Source organism: Micropterus dolomieu, linkage group LG18 (genome assembly GCF_021292245.1).
Source record: "Micropterus dolomieu isolate WLL.071019.BEF.003 ecotype Adirondacks linkage group LG18, ASM2129224v1, whole genome shotgun sequence".
In the NCBI taxonomy this organism is placed as follows: Eukaryota; Metazoa; Chordata; class Actinopteri; order Centrarchiformes; family Centrarchidae; genus Micropterus; species Micropterus dolomieu.
The window spans coordinates 28,093,106-28,112,315 of record NC_060167.1 but is presented as its reverse complement, the minus strand read 5'-3'; the positions used below and the strand labels follow the sequence as shown (position 1 = coordinate 28,112,315).

Here is a 19,210-nt window from a genome sequence, read left to right as displayed (position 1 = left end):
ACGAGCATACAGTACCTCCTCGACTCTCACTGTCTGCTGGCTTCACCTGGATTGGTCTGTTCATCTGTGACAGAGAGAGGAAGAGATGACAGATAATAGAAAAAGAAGAAAGAAAACAAGAGACAAAGAAGCCAGTAAGCATCATGTGCTCATGTAATATCACATGCTCTATCCCTTCCCCCCCAAAAAAACTTTTTCAGAATCACTCAGCCAAATTGCACGTAAAGTGTATTGAAAATCTCCAAAGCTGTAGCACTTATAGCCATTGGGGGTATGGCTGGTTGGGAATATGGGTTGGAAATATTATTTGATCTGAGATAAAAGGAGAGAGAAGGGTTGGAAAGGGGGATAAGCAGAGAGATGAAGGGAACGAAAGAAAGAGGGATGAAGGGAGTATGGTGGAGGGGTAACTCTGGTTCAGCACAGCTACTGTGACTGTGTATCCTCTGTGCTGGTGCTTCTAGATGCTCGTGTGCCATCATTATATGGTCTGTGTGGACTATAATGTGGTAGATGTATACACACACACACACACACACACACACACAGGAAAATCAACCTGTACACACAAACATAAATATAAACAAAGGACGTATGAGTTCTCAAACTCCTATAAGCCTCACTTCAAAATGTTCTTGCACAATCTTCTCTTAGCCTCACACACAAGCCTGTGTGCACGCACAAGCACGCACACATACACACACACACACACACACACACACACACACACACACAGTCTGTCCCCCAGTGAGACCTTTCCACAGTGTGTCCGCTGAGGCCCTCCTTTCATTTCACTCCTGCCTGTCAAACCTTCCCTCTCCGCCTCGCCACCCTGCTAAACGCTCGCCGCCAATCAATTTTTAATAATGCCAATCGCCACGCTGCCAGGAGGAATTGGAGAAAGGAGGGGGAGGAGGGAGAGGAGATGAGAGGAGAGGAGAGGAGGAAGCTGAGGATGAAAGGGGAGGAGGGAAAGGTCAAGGTTTCGTGTAATGCAGCATCAGTGTTTTGCTAAATGTCATTAAAATCTTTCCTTTTGAGTTTGCTGATACAGTCGTCATCTTAATGAATGTTGCAGCTTTCAGATGATTCACCAAAAGCAAAACATTTTAGCGCAAGGACACCATGTCACGACGCAAACACAATTAATGCTCGGACCTTCACCCCCTTCTGCCACTTTTCTGCTGCTAATATTAAATCACATCATTCTCCATAACACTTTAAAATGGAGTTACCCATTCCTTCCTCTCCCTCGTCTCCTCCCTCTCTTTGACAGCCAAGAGAACCCTACTAATGTTTTTAATGTGCTGTGTTGCATTATTTATCAGGCTGGCTGTTGATATGGAAAAAGGACAAGAGGGGATAAAGAAAGTGGGGAATGGAAAAAAGGGAGTTAAAAATTAGTAAAAAAAAAAGGGAAAGAGAGAAATAAGGATGTGAATAAAAAAAGTGCTAGATAGGAAAGAGAGAAGTTTTAGAAGGGGTGAAACCAAACAGGGTGAGAAAGAAGAGAAACTAATTGAAAACAGTAAAACAAAATGTGAAAAAGGAAGTGGGGGGAGGACAGAGCAGAGACGGAAAAGATGACACACGGGGAGATAAGGACATAGATCAGAGTATAGGACAAGGTCAGCCCAGTGCTCCCAAGGGACCTATAAGCCGGCATACATATGAGCACTTTTACCGTGACCCATACAAATGGCCTGGCCTCAATCTGACCTAATTGTGTTTCACCTCCGCTGGTTTTATATGCAAGTTACAGTCTTAACCTGCACGGTATATGATGGTACTGACCCTCTGAGGTTATGTTTAATCTTCCTGGTCTTAATTTCACTCTGCACTGAGATTTTTGGGACCTGGAGATTTGGGTTTACTTTATATTTTACTAAAAAAAAGACCCTCCCCTGCTCACATAAAAAAACAAAAAAACATTCCCCCCTTTTCTGACCCCACAATTTTTATTAAAGCTATAACTGTTTATTTTGTTTTGATATCCATTCTTAACACCTAGAATTCCATGAACTAACTTCACAGATTAATCACTAAGTCTCTTAATTTGTCATTTGCTAGTTGAGCAGCAACATGCAGAAATGTCCGCTCATAAATTTTTAGCTACAGTTCAAAATAATGTTAAGTGGTTAAACTATTATTTTCTTTTGTCACTGAAAGCTGAGTGCAGTTTGATGGGCTCTCAATCAGTGGTTCCCATTATCCAGGGCTCATAAACTGTTTCAAGGTCAGTTTCATCATCCAGCTCATAATGGGGTGAGTTAGCACCAGCCCACTGGACAACCGATCCCAAAACAGTTGTTAAAACCAGACGCTGACTAGCACGGATAGCTCCCCTTGGATGTCTGTGGTTGTGTTGTCATCCAAAGCCAGATGGCATCATTGAGCAGCAGAAGCAACACAATGCACAGACAAAACAACAAGCTCTCCATAGCCTAATGCCAGCATGAGAAATAAAATACCATTTACACAAAAAACCACTGAGGTGTAGACATTCATACATATAGAAACACATGTACACACACAAAAAGGCATGAGTGTGTAAGCTTACACAATTACAATTCCACACTTAGCATAGTATGCAAAATCACATATTTGCCTATGCATCCAAGCATGCACAGAAACATACAGCAAGACACAAATAAGCCCACGCGCACACACATAGATATGTAAATGTGTCCTTGTGAGTCAACATGTGCTGTGAATTGGCTCATCCTCTCAGCATGCACGCCTAATACCTCGCATGTAGCGTGCTTCTTCTCCTCAGCCTTGTAAATGCGACCGCCTATTTATCTACGCATGTGCCTTTTAAAACACCAGCGAGTGCACACATACACACACACACGCGCACACACACACACACACACACACACACACACACACACACACACACACAGGCTAAGCTCCATTGTTGCTGAAAGTCCACCTCAGCAGCCTTGTGTTAGAGTGGCCTTGGTGTACCACATGATCGACAGCTCAAAAAGAACTGCAGCTACATGAATGCATGGGCACACACACACCCGCACACACATTCTTGCTACACTCCTCTGTTGATTATGTAACTCAATGACAGCGCTCTGCCTCAGTGCTGCCATAGATTCCCTGCTAACTAGAAGCTGAGGGAATACATGGTCTGCATGCAGTCTGTGCTGTACCAAACTGGTGAGTCATTCTTCTGAATCAGTCTAGTACGGCCTGAATGTCTAGTGAGGCCTACAAGATTAGCTCAAAACAGTGTGGGACTGTAGTTTGCTATATTGGATTCTACCTTGAAATAGGACAAAATTGAAGTCCTTGATCTGAGTTTTGCTGCTTACTGTATCGATTTCACTGTGTGCAAACTGCAGAAATGAAGTTACAAAAACACGATGACAACTCTATGGGATTTCTATCCGCCGAATTTCTGTACAGTACCTTGTTATGTCAAATGTGCTTCAAATATAATTTATTACAAGTTGCTCAAGTGCCAGCATCCAAAACCACACACAATCTAATACAGGCACACACATCTACAGCAATTCACAACACTCACGAGGACAGAGGAGCACACAGTCGCTCACACTCCCATCATTGTCTGTGAAAACGAATATTGAAAGTATGCTTTACGGAACTCGGGAGAGGAGGTAGGATTTTCTCATTTTCACCCTCGTCTAGCAGATGTGTTTTTGAGAGAGAGAGAGAGAGAGTGGAGCAGTGCAGGCCAGGTCATTTCATTATCACAGTGAGAAAGCACTCCATGAAACTCTCCCAGGGAAGCAAGGAAGGCTGCCTTCATAATATTCCTCCTCTACTATTGTCAAAACTCGCTCTATTTTACATTCTGCAGCTGAAGGCCCTTTTTTCTTTTACATTCCAATCACTTTCATTCTGTCTCGGTCCCATTTGAATATTGAGGTGTTTGGATTTCTTTGTGCTGTCTTGTTCATACATATATTTACTGGTTCTTAAGTGTACTCTGTATGAAAGCAAGCATCCGAAAGGGAGCAGTTCCAGATGTTGAGATTCTCTGCAGGAGCAATACCACAGCGTCTAAGTGTATACTGTGAAATGAACCACTGGCACTCAACCTGGACCTGCTTTCCAAAGTATCTTAGCATGCGCAACACCCATCTTGGGATGGAAACATTCCAGTGGAAACATTAGCTGAACAAATATGGTTATAATCCTGAGATGCTTCTGGGAAAATGGGCCCTTGTACGCAGGGAAAAAAACCTCAGTAGCTGAAAAACTAGAAACATTTAACATGCATGTAATACATTTCACCAGTGGTCACAAATAGGACAACCTATTTTAGTATTGATTTTAGATTAATTCACGGAAGCATTACACGCCCGTGGAAAACCCCCCGCATTTCCACCTAAGCTCCTACAGTACATGTAAAAATTTCATTTTATTGACTTTTGCAGCCTCTTGAGTCACAGAAGTATTTTACAACATCTGTAGCAAAAGGGCAGCTCGTACCCCACCACCACCCTTCCACTGCGGACTGCAGAGAGAAGTGCCTTAATGTGACTAATGGAACTGGAAACAGCTCCTGTCAGGAGGAAAGTTATTTTTCCCATGGCACAAGATGTGTTCATCAAGAGTGAAATTCAGGTCAGTCAGTCAAATAGCATCGCCTCACCTCATACTTCGTGATCTTCTTTGCAAAATGCCCAGGCTAATCTTGGTAACAAATGTTTTCCCAGCCAACAAGTCACTCAGCAGACAGAGAGAAGCAGTTGTATAGAATATAGAAAGGTTGGGAATTTACTAAATTTACCCAATGTTAATGACATGCTAGCTCATGACCTATTCAGTGATGCTGAATAGGACATGAAGTGCAGTTAAAAATATATTTCTCTAACTACAGTTCTTAATATATGCATGACGAAAAGTATTTTTCCTCCTGAATATTTTAGTGACAAGTAGTGGAGCAGACTTTTTGTTTATTATGTCTGAAATATATTTTATCTTGTGCTGTCGACGTGGTGTGTCCTATATGGAGTGATGACTGAACCACAAAAGGTTCCATATTGGGCCTCATGCTCTTTTCACTGTACGTGCTGCCATTGGGGTCCATTTTCATTGCTTTGCAGACGATATACAAATCTATTTACCTGTAAAAAGATAATAATAAAGCTGCAACTCAGTCCTTGCTCAACTGCCTGGGAGATCTTAAAATATGGTTGAAGACTGAGGTTGTTGTGTTCAGTCGACTTGGGGATTTAAGTGCTTGTGTAGATGCTCTTGGTATTTTAGGTACGTATAGTCGTCCATTTACCTAGAATCTAGGTGTGATCTTCGACAGTGCTTTTAAATTTGAAAAACAGATTAGTTCTGTAGTAAAAACCAGTTTCTTTCAGCTGAGACTGTTGGCCAAAGTCAAGCCCTACCTGCCACGCAAAGACATTGAAAGAGTAATCCATGCATTTATAACATCTCGACTAGACTACTGTAATTCTTTGTGTGTTGGAGTGGATCACTCGTCGTCACTCCATCCATACAGTTGGTCCAGAATGCAGCAGCTCGACTTCTAACTGGAACTAAAAAGCGTGAGCACATTACCCCTGTCTTAGCCTTGCTCCACTGGCTTCCTGTCTGCTTTAGGATTGATTTTCAGATTTTATTGCTTGTCTTTAAAATTTTAAATCCATTGGCACCTTCTTAAAGCACTGAGGTCATTCAGTCAGATGCTCCCCGATGTCCCCAGATCCAGGCTAAAAACTAAAGGTGACCGAGCCTTCTCAGTAGCTGCTCCTAATCTTTGGAACACTTTACCTGTTGAAATAAGAAATGCCCCGACTCCTGACACTTTCAAATCCTTGCTAAAGATGTATCTTTATTCATTGGCCTTAAAGCAGAGTTGAGTAGTGACATTTATTTTATTTTTTACTTTTTCTACTATTGTTGTCATGTAAATTTGTTGTCTATTGTGGAAAGCACTTTGGTCAACTAGTGTTATTTTTAAATGTGCTATATAAATAAACTTGAACTTGAATTTGAACTTGATTGGCAAATACTAAAGTTCCAACCAGATGAAGTGAGTAAAGTAGTTTCGGCTTGGAGATGAAGATGCTACTGGAATATTTTAGCTGTCATTTAGCCAACAGAAAAAACTGCCAAATCTTTGTGTGGCTGCAAACTACAGGTATTTTTTGTTAAAGTTATTTACCTATTGACTACTATCAATTTAGATGAAATTCATGAAAGAAGGAAGACAGGTATGTGTTAAAACTCAAACAATCACAACTCTGGTAAATACAACCCTTCTCGTCATTTCTTTGTCATAGGTGTAAACTCCCCTTTAAAAAACTTGAAATTTTGCATGCTAAGGGAAAACATTATGTACTTTGTAAAGCTTTGTCTATAACATTTTATTGTATGTTAGTGTCTTCTAGTTAATTCTGCATTAAATTAATACATCAAGGTTGTTATTTCAAGAATTAATACTAACTATCTATCTAACTGGTGTTATCATTCCCTGCCCATTTCCTCACAGCGAACTCTCCATGCTGTTCATGCATCTGACAGACATGCACCATTATGCAAACAAACAACAACTGCTATTGCCCCTAAAGTACACAGACTGCATTTCTGTTTGACCAGAACTTTCAGGTTGCTCTTAGACGTGTTGATAAGGGCTTGATAGTTGATGAATGGTTCAGTCCCATTAATCTCCACTAATGTCTATACATCTCAGTGAGTATTGTTCCTCTTTACTCCCCTTGTAGTTCTTCATCCTGACACGTGGCCAAACACCAAACCTCTCGTTTGATGTTAAAGTGAAACATATTGCGGAGAGCTTAATGTCTGTGTGTGAGGGGGAAGAAGACTATGAAGCAAAACACCCCAGTCTCTTTCCTTTTTGTTGCATTCTCTTCTCATTTATCCCTTTTTATCTTTACAGATAAACGGAGATGGGCGATCTGTTTCACGTCAGATCAAGGATGAGAAGAGTATTTTTTTGACGGGACGGGACGGCCTGGCCCAGTTGTTTGGGCTTGGATTGAGTGGCATGCTACAGTCAGGGTGAGTGGATGGGAGTAAAATAAATATATTTCGAAAAGCATCCAGATGAATTATGAATTGGGACAGATTGTTCTTTCTTTGGCTTTTACTCCGCAGCACTGAAGTGGTTAGTGGAACAACAACATGGCTGCAGTGTGCATTATGGGAAATTAAACATTGACCCTCATTTATCAGTATTTCCTTATATATATATATAAATGTAGCAAGATGATGAAGCACTGCACCAAACTTGCTCTGAACAATAACATGGGTACAAAGGACTTTACGCTCTAATTTTGCTGCAAAAATGGGTTTGATGCGGAATATTAAATAGACATAATACTAGCATCTGATCTATTTGAAACAGAAGAACAAGCGTTATAAATTACCTCATACCCCACAAATATGCTAAAGCAATTCGATATGAAACACATTCCCTATCCTAACCCTGAAATCCCTCTCAGAGCAACAGTGTGAATGCAAAATGCAGTCACCATCTTTGTCGGGCCTGTTTCGGTATGCTGCTGCTTGCTCCGTGGTGCTGCCGTCCCAGTAGTGTCTACCGAGCTCACCACGTCTCCACAAAGGGAGATGAAAGGGAAACACACAGAGATCACAAAAGGAGGCAAGCCTCTCTGTCCAGCCCTCTGATCATCGCTGATTCCTTCATCAACATGGCTTTTACACGCCGCTGAAGCATACACAGGACGTAAAAAGAGAGAATGATAGACAGGCATACACACAGGACACACACACACATATTCAAATCAGATTCATCCAAGAGCGAGGTAGTTGATTCCTGACCTTGGGAACAGTATGTGTTACAAAATAGCCTCAATTTATTCTCTTCTGCTCCCTGATTAAATTTCTGTTGCACACAAACTGGCTCTGAAAACACTTTCTCCAACTTTGTGAAGACCCGTTGTCAAAAAACTAGTTACAAAACACAAACATTTTAAAAGCTGCGAGTTATCACACACCCCCACACCTCCTCCGGTTCTTTTCTCTTTTGCCTGCAGTTGGTTGAGAACAGCAATGCTTTTCTCACATCCATTGTTTGATCCATTTCACACCAGCCCACCTCTTCTTTATCTCCTCCTGTTTTCTCCTTCTTTCACTGGCAAGCAGCCTGAACGCTCGCAGTGGTGGGACGGCTGTCGAGCAGTTTTGAATGAGAGGTTAAAATGCAAATGTAGTTTCTCTTTCTGTTTTCATTTCTATTCTAGTTCCACGTCTTATTATTTTCCCTCGTTCTCCTTCCTCCTCTTCTTCTGCATGAATTTGTTGTTGAATACACTAAATAAGTGTGTGTGTGAAAAATATATTTTCCACAGTTAATGCATAAAACAGTGCACCCCCATTTCCCTCCATCTTTTCAGTGCTCTACCTGGATAGCAATCGACAGGGGATGAGAGGAGAGAGGGTTTATGCTTCTTGCGAACACTTTAATAGGAGTTGACGGTTGAGAATTCTGTTGTCACACCGTAACTGGATAGAAAAAGCACATCATCTGCACCCCCAAATGATTTTACCCTGTCAAAACCTGTTAGAGCTTCACACGCCTGTGACCTGCACTTGTACATACATTAAATCCTCACACACTAAAGACTAATTTGCAAATATGATCCACACGCATGCATACACACACACAGTTGCATGCACAATTGCTCTCTTACTCACAGATACATTAAAGATGTCAAATATTCCATTTTGTGCATGTACAAATGTATAATTTTGTGATCACATCTGACTGAAAGTCTTTTGTAAGCCCTGAACACAGATCGATTATCACACCACAGCTTGATCCATCACAGCTAATAGAGGACAGAGCTGGGGTGAGAAACAAATAGGCTACAGAGCACGCACACATACAACACAACCCCTTGCGATAGTTACATAATTAGACGTACAGCACCTTGGCAATCAACAACTCTGATGTTGCCATGGGGACTATAGCTTTGACTATAAAAAGAAAGGATCTATATGTGGAGGCGGTTGAGGGCGGAGGTGCGGAGCCAGGCAGTGAGAGAAAGAAAGAGGAGAAGACACGGCGAATGAGAACGTGTGAGAGGATAGGTGCGAGAGAAGTGAAGGTGTTGCTGAGGGGCTGAGCAGCTCCATGTTTATGTGCGAGGGTGCGTCTGTGTGCATAGTGCACCTGCATGTGTGAGATTAGAAGTGTTCAAACCATCACTGTGTGCACTGTGTGTGTGTATGTACGGGCGCTGCTGTGTATGTACGCTTGCAGGAGGAAGGGGAAAAATGACAAGGACAAAATGTGATAGAGTTGGTTAGTAAGTGAGAGGAAGAGAAAGAAAAAAAACGCTAACTAGAGAGAGGGACAATTTTCAGCCTCTCTCTCCCTCCCCCTCTAAGCTGACTGCATTGCATGGGCTTTGCAGCATAGAGTGAAGATTAGGCCAGACGAGAAAGCCATAAATTCTACTTTTCTCTTTCCAGAGGTGAACATAAATCATGGCTGGTACTGGCGTGCCATCACTGGGTTTTTGCTTTTCACTTATCTAATGTATTAAAAAAAAAAAAAGAAAAAAAATGGCAAGTTCAAAAACTGTCATATTCTGAACCGGGCACATTCCTTTAACTTCCATCTCCCCACAACTTTTGTCCTCTTCTCCAGCCACCACTGAGGTACAGAGATGATGAGTGGGTTCCAAATAATTGAGTATTCATGAGCTGCATATCGCTGGACTGTGTGTGTGTGTGTGTGTATGAGAAGAAGAGAGTGAGAGCTGACTTGAAAGCCCTGTGCATATGAAAGATACCTTACAGCATATGCAAATGTAAATATAGACACACCATGAATGCACTCACTGAGGTAATGCAACCACTCTTATGTTCAAATACGCACTAAAATACACACTAAAATGCGTGTCCACACGCTTCCACATAAACAAACTTTTGTTTTCTGTCTTACAAGGTTAGGGGGTGAGGAGATGGTGTTGTAATGAGCTGTCACTCACAAAAGCCTGCCCTTGTATTGGAAAATGGCACGGAGGGACACAGGAAAATAAAAACAATAAAAAATAGAAATGAAAGATAAAAACAGAGCCAGTGAGAAGCTCCAGAAACAACAAATGACAAACTTGAAAACCCGTTTTCTCTCCGTTTTGGCCCTTTATGCACACTGAACTCGTTCACAATGCTAAATGTGACCTGCTGGTTCCGGCTGGGTCGGTGAACATGGACCTGGTCCAGCACCACAAAGTAATGTGGTAGTAGTAGAGTGGTCTCTTGTCAGATAGCTGTTTCATTCGACGTTGACGGTCTGTGACCTTGCCACTCTGTTGCGGTGATGCCACTTGTGCGACAACTGCAGGAGGCCGTAGCCAATCCAGGGGAAGCTACAACTCATGATCCTCAAAAAGGCTGGGGTCTCACTGGATCCTCAGTGGTTTGTGTCCCAACCCAGTTGTAGCAAGCAGGTCTGTGAATGCCTGGTGGTTCGTCTGCAGTGTAAAGTGCCATCTATACTAGTTTGCCACACCTCAAATGCTCAGACACGGACCAGTGGCTCCTGCTCACCCACTGAGTACTTCTATTCAGGGCAAGCAGGAGTCCATGTCCAGGTTGCGTTCCTTTTCAGGAACTCTGGAATATTGAGGAAGGAAACGCAGGAAGTGAGCTGTCATGGAACGAAGCCAGTCTGGGGCCGGGCAGGGCGGCTCATGTCTCCACATTTGAGTGAAATGGGCCATTCAACATAAAGAGTGCTTTTATTTTTGATACTTTAAGTTTACTTTTACTTTATTTTTACACAGTACTGTAGTATTGCTACTTTTACTTAAGTAGAAGATCTGAGTACCTCTACCACCATGCATGGGTGTATGTCTGTACTTCCTAACTAAAACCCTGCGAGGTCTTTTATGCAATACATAACCCCAATACTCCTCTGCTCTCTCCAAACTCAGCTCTGCCCTGAAATGACTGTATGACAGGATCTAGACAGATGAGAGATCAGCTTCTCTTTCCTCCACACTCATGCGCGCACACACACACGCGCGCGCCCATACACACACACATGCACACTCTCTTCTCTTGCCTGCATATTTTCATCAAATAATCACTAATTCCACACTCTCTGACTGATTAAATATAGAAAAGGCAGGAAGAGAAGAAGAAGAAAGAAAGAGATGAGTGTCAGGAACGGCGAAACAGAGAACATCGTGGAGAGAAGAGAGGAGGAAGTGTGGAGGAGGAGGAGGAGGAGCAAGAAAGGAGTGATACAGTCAAATCTGCCTGTTAGGCTCCGCCAAAGAAACAACAGGGAGTTTTTCAGTAAGACAGCTCCATTTGCTCCCAGCTAGAGCCCAGGTGGGCGATGTGAATGTTCTCTCACTCCCACACACTTAAGAGTCAAAAATATGCACATGCATGTGATTGAATGCAGGATACACATATGCACATGTGAGCACTGATGTTTGCTTGTACTGTACCAGTCAGCCTATACTCACACAGCAGGAATGCGCGCGCACTATGTCAACAGCAAAATACACTCAGGGCATAAAGAGAATTTCGTCTTTGTCAAGCGTCAAGGACACACTGGTCAAAATGTCGATCTATCTCATCTTTGTTTTTTATTACTCTCATTCATTCCTAAATTCACACTGATGGCTTTAGTTATTCAGTGGCCTGTAATAATGCCAGAAGCCAGCTCCCTCTGCACATCCGCATACAAACAAAACCAAGAGAAGACTGAAAAGGAAGACATTTAAATTGGCGACCATGAAAGTGAATGTAGCACTGAAAAATAAATTAACCTTTTATTAAATGTTTTTTCTTTATATTTTTTTTTCTAACTCTCCATTATGGTTTCTTTCTCTCTCTGTTTCTTTCACTGTCTTTCATTTGCATCTGTTTCATTTCTCAGACCCTTCTGTTTCTTTCCCCTTGCAAAACTAAAGGGTTGAGCTAAGGATAAGAAAAAGAGAGTTGAGTGTGTGAGAAGAGAGTTTTAAGTAGCAGATACAGAGCCAGGGGAAGTGAGAAAGAGGGGAGGAGAGGGAAATACGATTTCATTATTAATGGAGGAAAAGTTCCTTCAAATTGAACCTGTAAAGTATCTTCAGCTTCCTGTCTTTTCGAACGAAGGGAGACTGGGGCAGGAAGAGGAGGGGAGACCTGAATGAAGAAGGGGAAGAAGGTAATGGCAGGATAACCTTGTCAGAAGAAGAGTTTACATTCCTTTATTTAGCCGTAGTCAGGTTTATTTTGGTGTTTACTGTCTTACTTTCACTCGTCACTAAGTCAAACTGAGGGGTCAAAGTGGTCTTTGTGAGTAGACATGTAACAAGGAGGCTTTGAAGGAAGACTATGAATAAGTCTGTTTTAGATAGATTTGGCTTTACAGCTGATATTGCAGAATTAGTCTAATAAATGTATTACTCTTACTTGCTTTTGATACAGTTGTACTTTTTTCGTCTCTCAAAATGGGAGAATATCAATGTTCTGTTCTCCTCATGTTACCCAGCTCAATATCCTCTTAATATGACACATTAAGGAGACCTCTCAAAGGTCGTCCAAATTTTTTTTTTCCTTAGGTCAAATGTCCACTGTATGTTTTTCTGGGTCAACATGTTGAAATCACCCACCTACAGCGTATGGCAAAGGCTATAAGCTATAGCTATACTTGAAACCTATGCGCTCTAATTTGGGGACAAGAGCGCTTTCTCGACTTTAGACATATCTCCACAGTAGCTGAATGGATTTTTACCATTCAAACTGCATTTGAAACGTCCATTTCCCTTTGTTCTATTTAATTTGAAATAGACAGACAGCCCTTACCAATTTCTGACAAAACTGCATAGTCTCACTTTAAAATGTCTGTATGCCACATGGTTCCTCATCACTCAGTTAATTTCCCCACTACATGGCAGGAGCTTCTGCTAACATGTCATGCTCCCTTGGTATTGATTCCCATCCTCTGCTTTGATGTACTTTGCAGGAATGGTGCCAAAACACAGCAGTTTTTCATACATATCGTATCTTTTTAAACAGACCCCCTTTACATCTGGCAATAAATGACTCAAATGAACCTGTTTTTTGTCCAGACTGAGCTTAAACACATTTAAATGCCTGTGAAAATGCACCCAAGGTACTCTGGAAAAGGAGATCCAAACACCCCAGGGATGCATTTTGCTATTATGACACCACCCTATAAATCCAATATGGCTTTAAATTCAAATACAACCACATACTGTATGCAGAAATATAAAAAATGGGGTGTTTTAAAAAAAAAGTTGTTGTGTTTAAAAAAACTAAACTGCCGGTAGCTCACACCCCTGATATGACCAGTAATTACTTGTAAAATGAGACAATTTTGGAAAAATGCACGCATTGTTACAACTTTCCACATATTTGAATAGGTTTGTGCTTTTCTGAGATAGACAATTGTATGGCTGGATACGTATGCTTGCATTTTTTGAGGGAGAGAACAGGGAGAGAACAGGCAGGTTCAGCGCGGACCTCTGAGATGCATTTTAATGAAATGCAGAAAAATAACTCTATATCAAGGAGCCACCCAGCAGAACCCATTGGATGCTTTGGTTGTGAGTGATGAAATCAAGAGTTACATCTACAGCATGTTAGGAGACCACTCGCAATTGTCAGACCGCCACCTTTAACATCCAACCACTCTGAAAACTTCCCTCGGGATATCCCATATGTCAGTGGTAATGTTTTACGTTGTATGAGCTAAAGTTAAACCGCTTATGCAACTCTGCGGTGGAGCGGCCTTTATTTTCATTACCTGTCAGGATAGGTATTATGTCATTCTTATGACAGCGCTGGCCAATATGTCAGCCTCTTTAGGCTGAGTGCATCCATCTGTGTTACTATATATCTGACTGTAATATCTTGCTGGCCGTTGGCCAACTATACTTGGTCTGCCAGGGTTGCTACTGTGTTTCACCGTATCTCTGCAACTCTCTCCTCTACCCTCACCGCCCCCACGCACCTAAAAATATTGGACATAGTGATAGGAAAGCAGATGTTCCAGCGAACTTTTTACATCCTTTAAAATCCATGAAGAGAACTGACCATTTGTACACTTCCAAGAATTTCTGCAAGGACCAGAATCCAAATCCATAACTAAATGCACAAGTTTGTTCTTCTAGTGGTTGCAAAGACATTTAGCAAGAAGAAATCTATAGATATCCAAGTGAATACTCTTATGGAGGAGTGCCTGCGAATGCTGAGGCAGAATGACTGATTTCAGGCGATAGTTTCTCCCCTACAGAGTTAAGAGGGCCCAGTGGCCCTTGGGAGCAGCCTGTCACAACTAGAGAAACTCCTGCTGGAGCCACTCTGTTGAGGTTTTCAGCTGGCTCCCAGGGGGTCCCCACCACCACTTACCCGTTGAAACAAAAATCAATGACTTAATGATCCAAAACAGGAAATAGAATGAGAAAAAAAGAAAGTCCCTAAAACAACAAAATGTCTTTTGGCAAGGGACATTGTGTCCTGGGCCTTCATTTGTTTGTTTGTGTATGTGTGTTGAAAGAAATTTGCCGGGATGGTAAGTGAGTATATATGTGTGTGTGCCTACATGCACGCGCAGCTTTGAGAGAGTGAGCTTACCCTAGCTTAGTGGCGCAAAACATATTGATTTATTGATTGCCTGTTTCACCCCCTTGCCATCTCTCTCTCCCTCTCGTTCTCTCTCTCTCTGCCTGTTATAGAGGCTCCGGGGAGTTGAGGCTGCAGCAGGGACTGAAAAAGGCACGTGAGGTTGGGATAGATGGAGGAGGAGAGAGAGTCAGCGATGGATAGAAAGAGACAGAAGGCTAGGGAGGGGTGTCCCATCTGAGAGTTGATACAGCAGCCTTTTAACCAAGGCCCCTACATCTTTCAGATTTATGAACTAAGGTCACGACCAAATCAAAACCTTGACCCATCTTCGAGGATGCCGATTTATAAGCACCTTGTAGTGCGGGAGTGGTGGGGACTTGGCAGGAGCTAGTATTCTTCTCCTTGGCCCTGGCTTCCCTGCGGAGAGAGCTGGATCAGGGCTAGAGGAGAGGCTGGCTGTAATTTGTGATTAGCAGAGAGGTTGTGGTTTATGATATACTACCCCAGGCTGGTGCAACTCCCAGTTCAGAAGAATGTCACTGTCCCACGCTATATACAGTAAAGCTTGCTGTCTCACTAAAGCAGAGCAGGCTGGATGAGGTCAAGTTCCAACCCTGCATAATAGCACTTTTTCAAGATCTGCTTAGTCACATTGGCCGTTAGCATGCTAGCAGGAAACCCTAACTAGCCCAGCTGAGTAGCCTCAAACAGACAGCTAAACATTGCCACAAAGTATCACTAACACATAATGACACTTAATGGGAGCTTATCTGCAAATGCTTAAGATAGGAAAAAGGCATCAAGTGCACCGTGTAGCTAACAGAAACATGTGTCACCATTGATTTGTACCCCCTCCAGTTGCTTATGACTCATGGGGGATGCTTATGACAAGCATCCTCCATGTTAGCGCAACGTCCCTTCCTAAACCTGGTCTCTCCATAAATTATGGACAGGATGAAATACGAGTCCCCATTCGACAGCCCTTCATTTCCCGCTCCCAGGGAGACCCAGCACAAAGAAAATTTGCTTTTCATTTTTTTTTGTCCCTCTCAGAACAAGAACAAGGGATGCAAAGAGATGAACGAAAGTGAATTTCCTCACGTGATGAAACAGTGAATAACAAAGAAGAAATCCACTTGGAAAGAAAGTGCAAAGTCATAGCAAGAGAAAGGAGGACTACAGTAGGTCTTTCCATTTTCCCCTCACCAGTTGCCTCCTAGTTGTCATGGTGACTTCTTATCCCGGGGCTGGTGCTGGTCTGCTCCCCCTGGAGGCAGCTGAGATATCAGGTACTGGAGGGCCACAGGGGCCGAGGCCTTTCTATTCTTAAATACACAGCATCAGGCAAATGCAATTACAAACCCGAGGAGGGCCAGAATCTAATCTAATAAAGTAGATGTGGTACATGTGGTGAAAGCCTGCCACCCGCCTGAGATGGCACGCCCAGGCACAGAATGCTGCGGCCCCCCTGCGGCACTGACTGACCCCCTGCCATGTGAAGTGCTGGAAGAGACTAGATATATGACTGTTACAAAGCGCACAGCAAGATCTGTCATTTTATCTTTAGTACAAACCCAGTGACTGGAACATTTCCTGAGTGATCTGTTGATTAAACTTTACAAAACAGTCTATATAGGCTAAGTTGTGACTCCTCCATGTAATCCTCCTCACTTTTTGTGCATGGAAAACCCTTTAAATTTGGCATCGTAGACATTGTATTTAAATCACAAAGATTTGCTCCTGAACACCTAAATAATACTGACTGTATGTACATATATTTTGTTTTGTAGCATAATGGTGTTTTGTAAGATCTGCCTGGTTTCATGCACTTTGAAACATGATTCCTGCAGCATAGCGTGTCCCTGAGACAGTGAGTCGAACAAAATCTGTCTACTCAGAGGGGTTAAAGAGTCCAATTGAGTCTTGGACGTCAGCTCGTCAACCCCAGCCAACTCACTCAGATTACAAATGAGAGGATCTGATGATGTCGACGGTGGCCAAATTCCTCTAATTAAAAACACAATGGCTGAAAACACTGCAACACTGGCTTGTCTTTACTGAGGGACGCCCACTTTGCCCTTATTAAAGGAAACCTGGAGAGGAAAGGTTAATAGCACGGAGCTCTGTGATACAAGTACTGGTGTAATCCTATTAATTATAGTACAGTTGCAGGACAGTGGATTATACATATATGTCTCAAATATGACAATGTTACAACGCTGCTTTGTATTACTTCTACTCTATATTACCTTTTTGTTACACATCAAAAACTGTCGATTACATTTTCTCTGCTTAAGTAAGTGTGCAGGAGATTTATGTTCTTCCCATCTCTCGATAAAATCAAAGAGCTGGGAAATACTCCCTTCTGGAGAAACTTTCCTGCAATTTCTCATCCAAGCTCCAGTATTTCAGTTCACATTCATGTCATGTGACAGAATAAAAGTAATTATGATGACAATAAATCATTAGGTGGGGGTGTCGTCTAATTTATGAGCTATTTAGCTTTAGTTAAGCATCCAGAAAAAAACAACTAGCATTACCAAAGTGGAAATAATAAATATAAATAATATAATAAATAGTGTTAAGAGTAATGTTTTTCTTCATTCCTTCAACACTAACATGAAAGTTTTATATGTGAATGCATGAATAGCCTTCTTGGATAATATTAAACAAACAAATTATATTGAACTATTGAAGCGCACAAGGGACCAGAAAAACTTCCCAGAAACTCACTTCTCTCGCACAAAGCCTATTTCAACACATTAATGCAGTGTTATCCATTGCTTTGAAACAAATCTCTGGCAGGTTCAGACAACTAAAGTTTAACTCATCAGTCAAAAGCCAGCAATCACCATTCTGGACTGATCAACAGACAGAGGGACAGATTAACTTAGGCCTTGTGTAATGTATTCTGTGCCTGGAGACATGCATGTTATTTATCAAACAAGCTCACTGGCATGGAAGAGTAGTTTGCTTGTCATCTGAAGCCCACCTTGCATGTAATTAGCAAAATGTACCTCTCTGTCTTCTTCTTTATGCATATACATTTAGGACAGGTTCACAGAAATAATGAGAAAAGATATGATAAGTGTGATTGTGGACATGTGGGCACAAAGAGGGACATATCACAGAGGTCCATGGGCCAGGGACAAATGTGCGTCATGGAACAGCAACTACCTGAGTTGAACCGCAACTTTTAGATTGTGCACCTACTTTCCCTCATGCCTGCTATGAGGTGTGGATGAACCCTGTCATCTCCAGTGTTTACTCTGCAAACCACAGTATACGAGGTAGCTTAATTATTTGGCCAGACACTCAGGGACCAACCAGTACTCATGTGCTGGAATAATACAATCTGACCCAAGGTTTTCTGTGAGTCAATTAGATTATGGACAATTTATTTAGAAATGTGCACTGTGTGAGCACAATATTAACTACAATAACAAAAGTCAAGTAACACCACGTTTTGGCACGGGGTCCCTCTACAACACAGGGCCACAAGATTAGCTAACAGTGCTGGAACCACTTTAGTCCTTGTACCTTGATGTTGCAAATTCATATAACAATTTTCAGTTCATCAAATTAGGTGCAGCTAATTGACACACACCTGGGGCTTCTAGGGCCGTAAAGATCTGTGGCTGTAGCCTGCTGACAGGCAAATTCTATCCTAGTTAAAACAAGCTTTTTGCACTTTTGGTGCACAATGTCTATAGGGTCTGCTGTGTGTCCTGGTCTGAATTTGAAATGTCCATCAAATATCGTGTTATATATTGTATATAACTGTATTTAATATTGTTGCAGATGTACCTCTGGAGGGTTTCATTTAGGTAGACATACTTTTATTGGAATACAATAATAAATGAACACAGTGTCTGATCATTTTATAACTACAAAACAAATGGGGGACATGAAGTAAGTATACTTTTTTGATAAGGAGGTTTCCTATTTTGAAGTCTCCAGACTGCAGATACATACAGCAATTGCCCGGTTCATGATATTTAGATATTTATTTTGTTTAGAAGAGCTCTTCTTCCCTGAAAATATCAGGGTTTTTTAACTGTGCAAGCACTTCTTATTGAATTGCTGGTTTTAAATGCAAGACAATGCGGGCTGAATTAGTGAGAATTCACAAATTTGCTGGAACTGAGAGAAAAAAGTTCCCTACATATGGATACCATTTCTTTGAAAGAAAACCCCTGTTGCTCAAAACATTCCTCCACAACAACGAGGTCAACTAAAGTACAGCTTCTGGGAGTTAAAAATATTTTGCACGAGAGGAATGAAATAAACTCTGTGTTGTCTCTGCAGAGGATTTTGAGTTGACAAGAGCTGAATGTTATTTCACTTGCCATTATTATGAGACTAATTTGAACCAGGGTATTATAATAAAGACTACGAAAACTGCATAGGGTATAGAGCAAAGTGACAGAAAGGGGAGCAGGAGGAAAGCACTCACGGGAGAGAGCAAAACATAGAAAGAAAGGTGCACCGGGAGATGAGGTTGACATGAGATGATACATGCATGGTAATAAATGAGAAATAAAGAGAGAAAGGGAAGCAGAGGAGAAAAGAGGAGCAGTGTTCTTTCTCCAAGATAAAAGACGCATTACAAGACTTTGAACAC

The 19,210-nt window shown here is 41.8% G+C and overlaps 1 protein-coding gene and 1 long non-coding RNA gene across 13 annotated transcripts in view; one reads left to right on the top strand and one right to left on the bottom strand.

Moving 5' to 3' along the window:
* The window catches only part of celf4 (CUGBP, Elav-like family member 4), an 84,475-nt gene that overhangs the window by 19,244 nt on the left and 46,021 nt on the right, over positions 1-19,210 (bottom strand). For all 11 annotated transcript variants that reach the window (XM_046076311.1, XM_046076302.1, XM_046076306.1 and 8 more), the window contains exon 3: positions 16-64. In XM_046076311.1, the coding sequence (XP_045932267.1) occupies positions 16-64 (49 nt within the window). The remainder of the gene's footprint in view (positions 1-15; positions 65-19,210) is intronic.
* The window catches only part of LOC123987421, a 55,496-nt gene continuing 39,352 nt past the window's right edge, over positions 3,067-19,210 (top strand). Inside the window, exons 1-2 of one of the 2 annotated variants that reach the window (XR_006829128.1) lie at positions 3,067-3,171; positions 6,899-7,020. This is a non-coding gene — a long non-coding RNA (uncharacterized LOC123987421). Of the gene's footprint in view, positions 3,172-3,544; positions 3,633-6,898; positions 7,021-19,210 lie in introns of those variants that run through there. The other variant, XR_006829127.1, reaches the window with a different exon arrangement.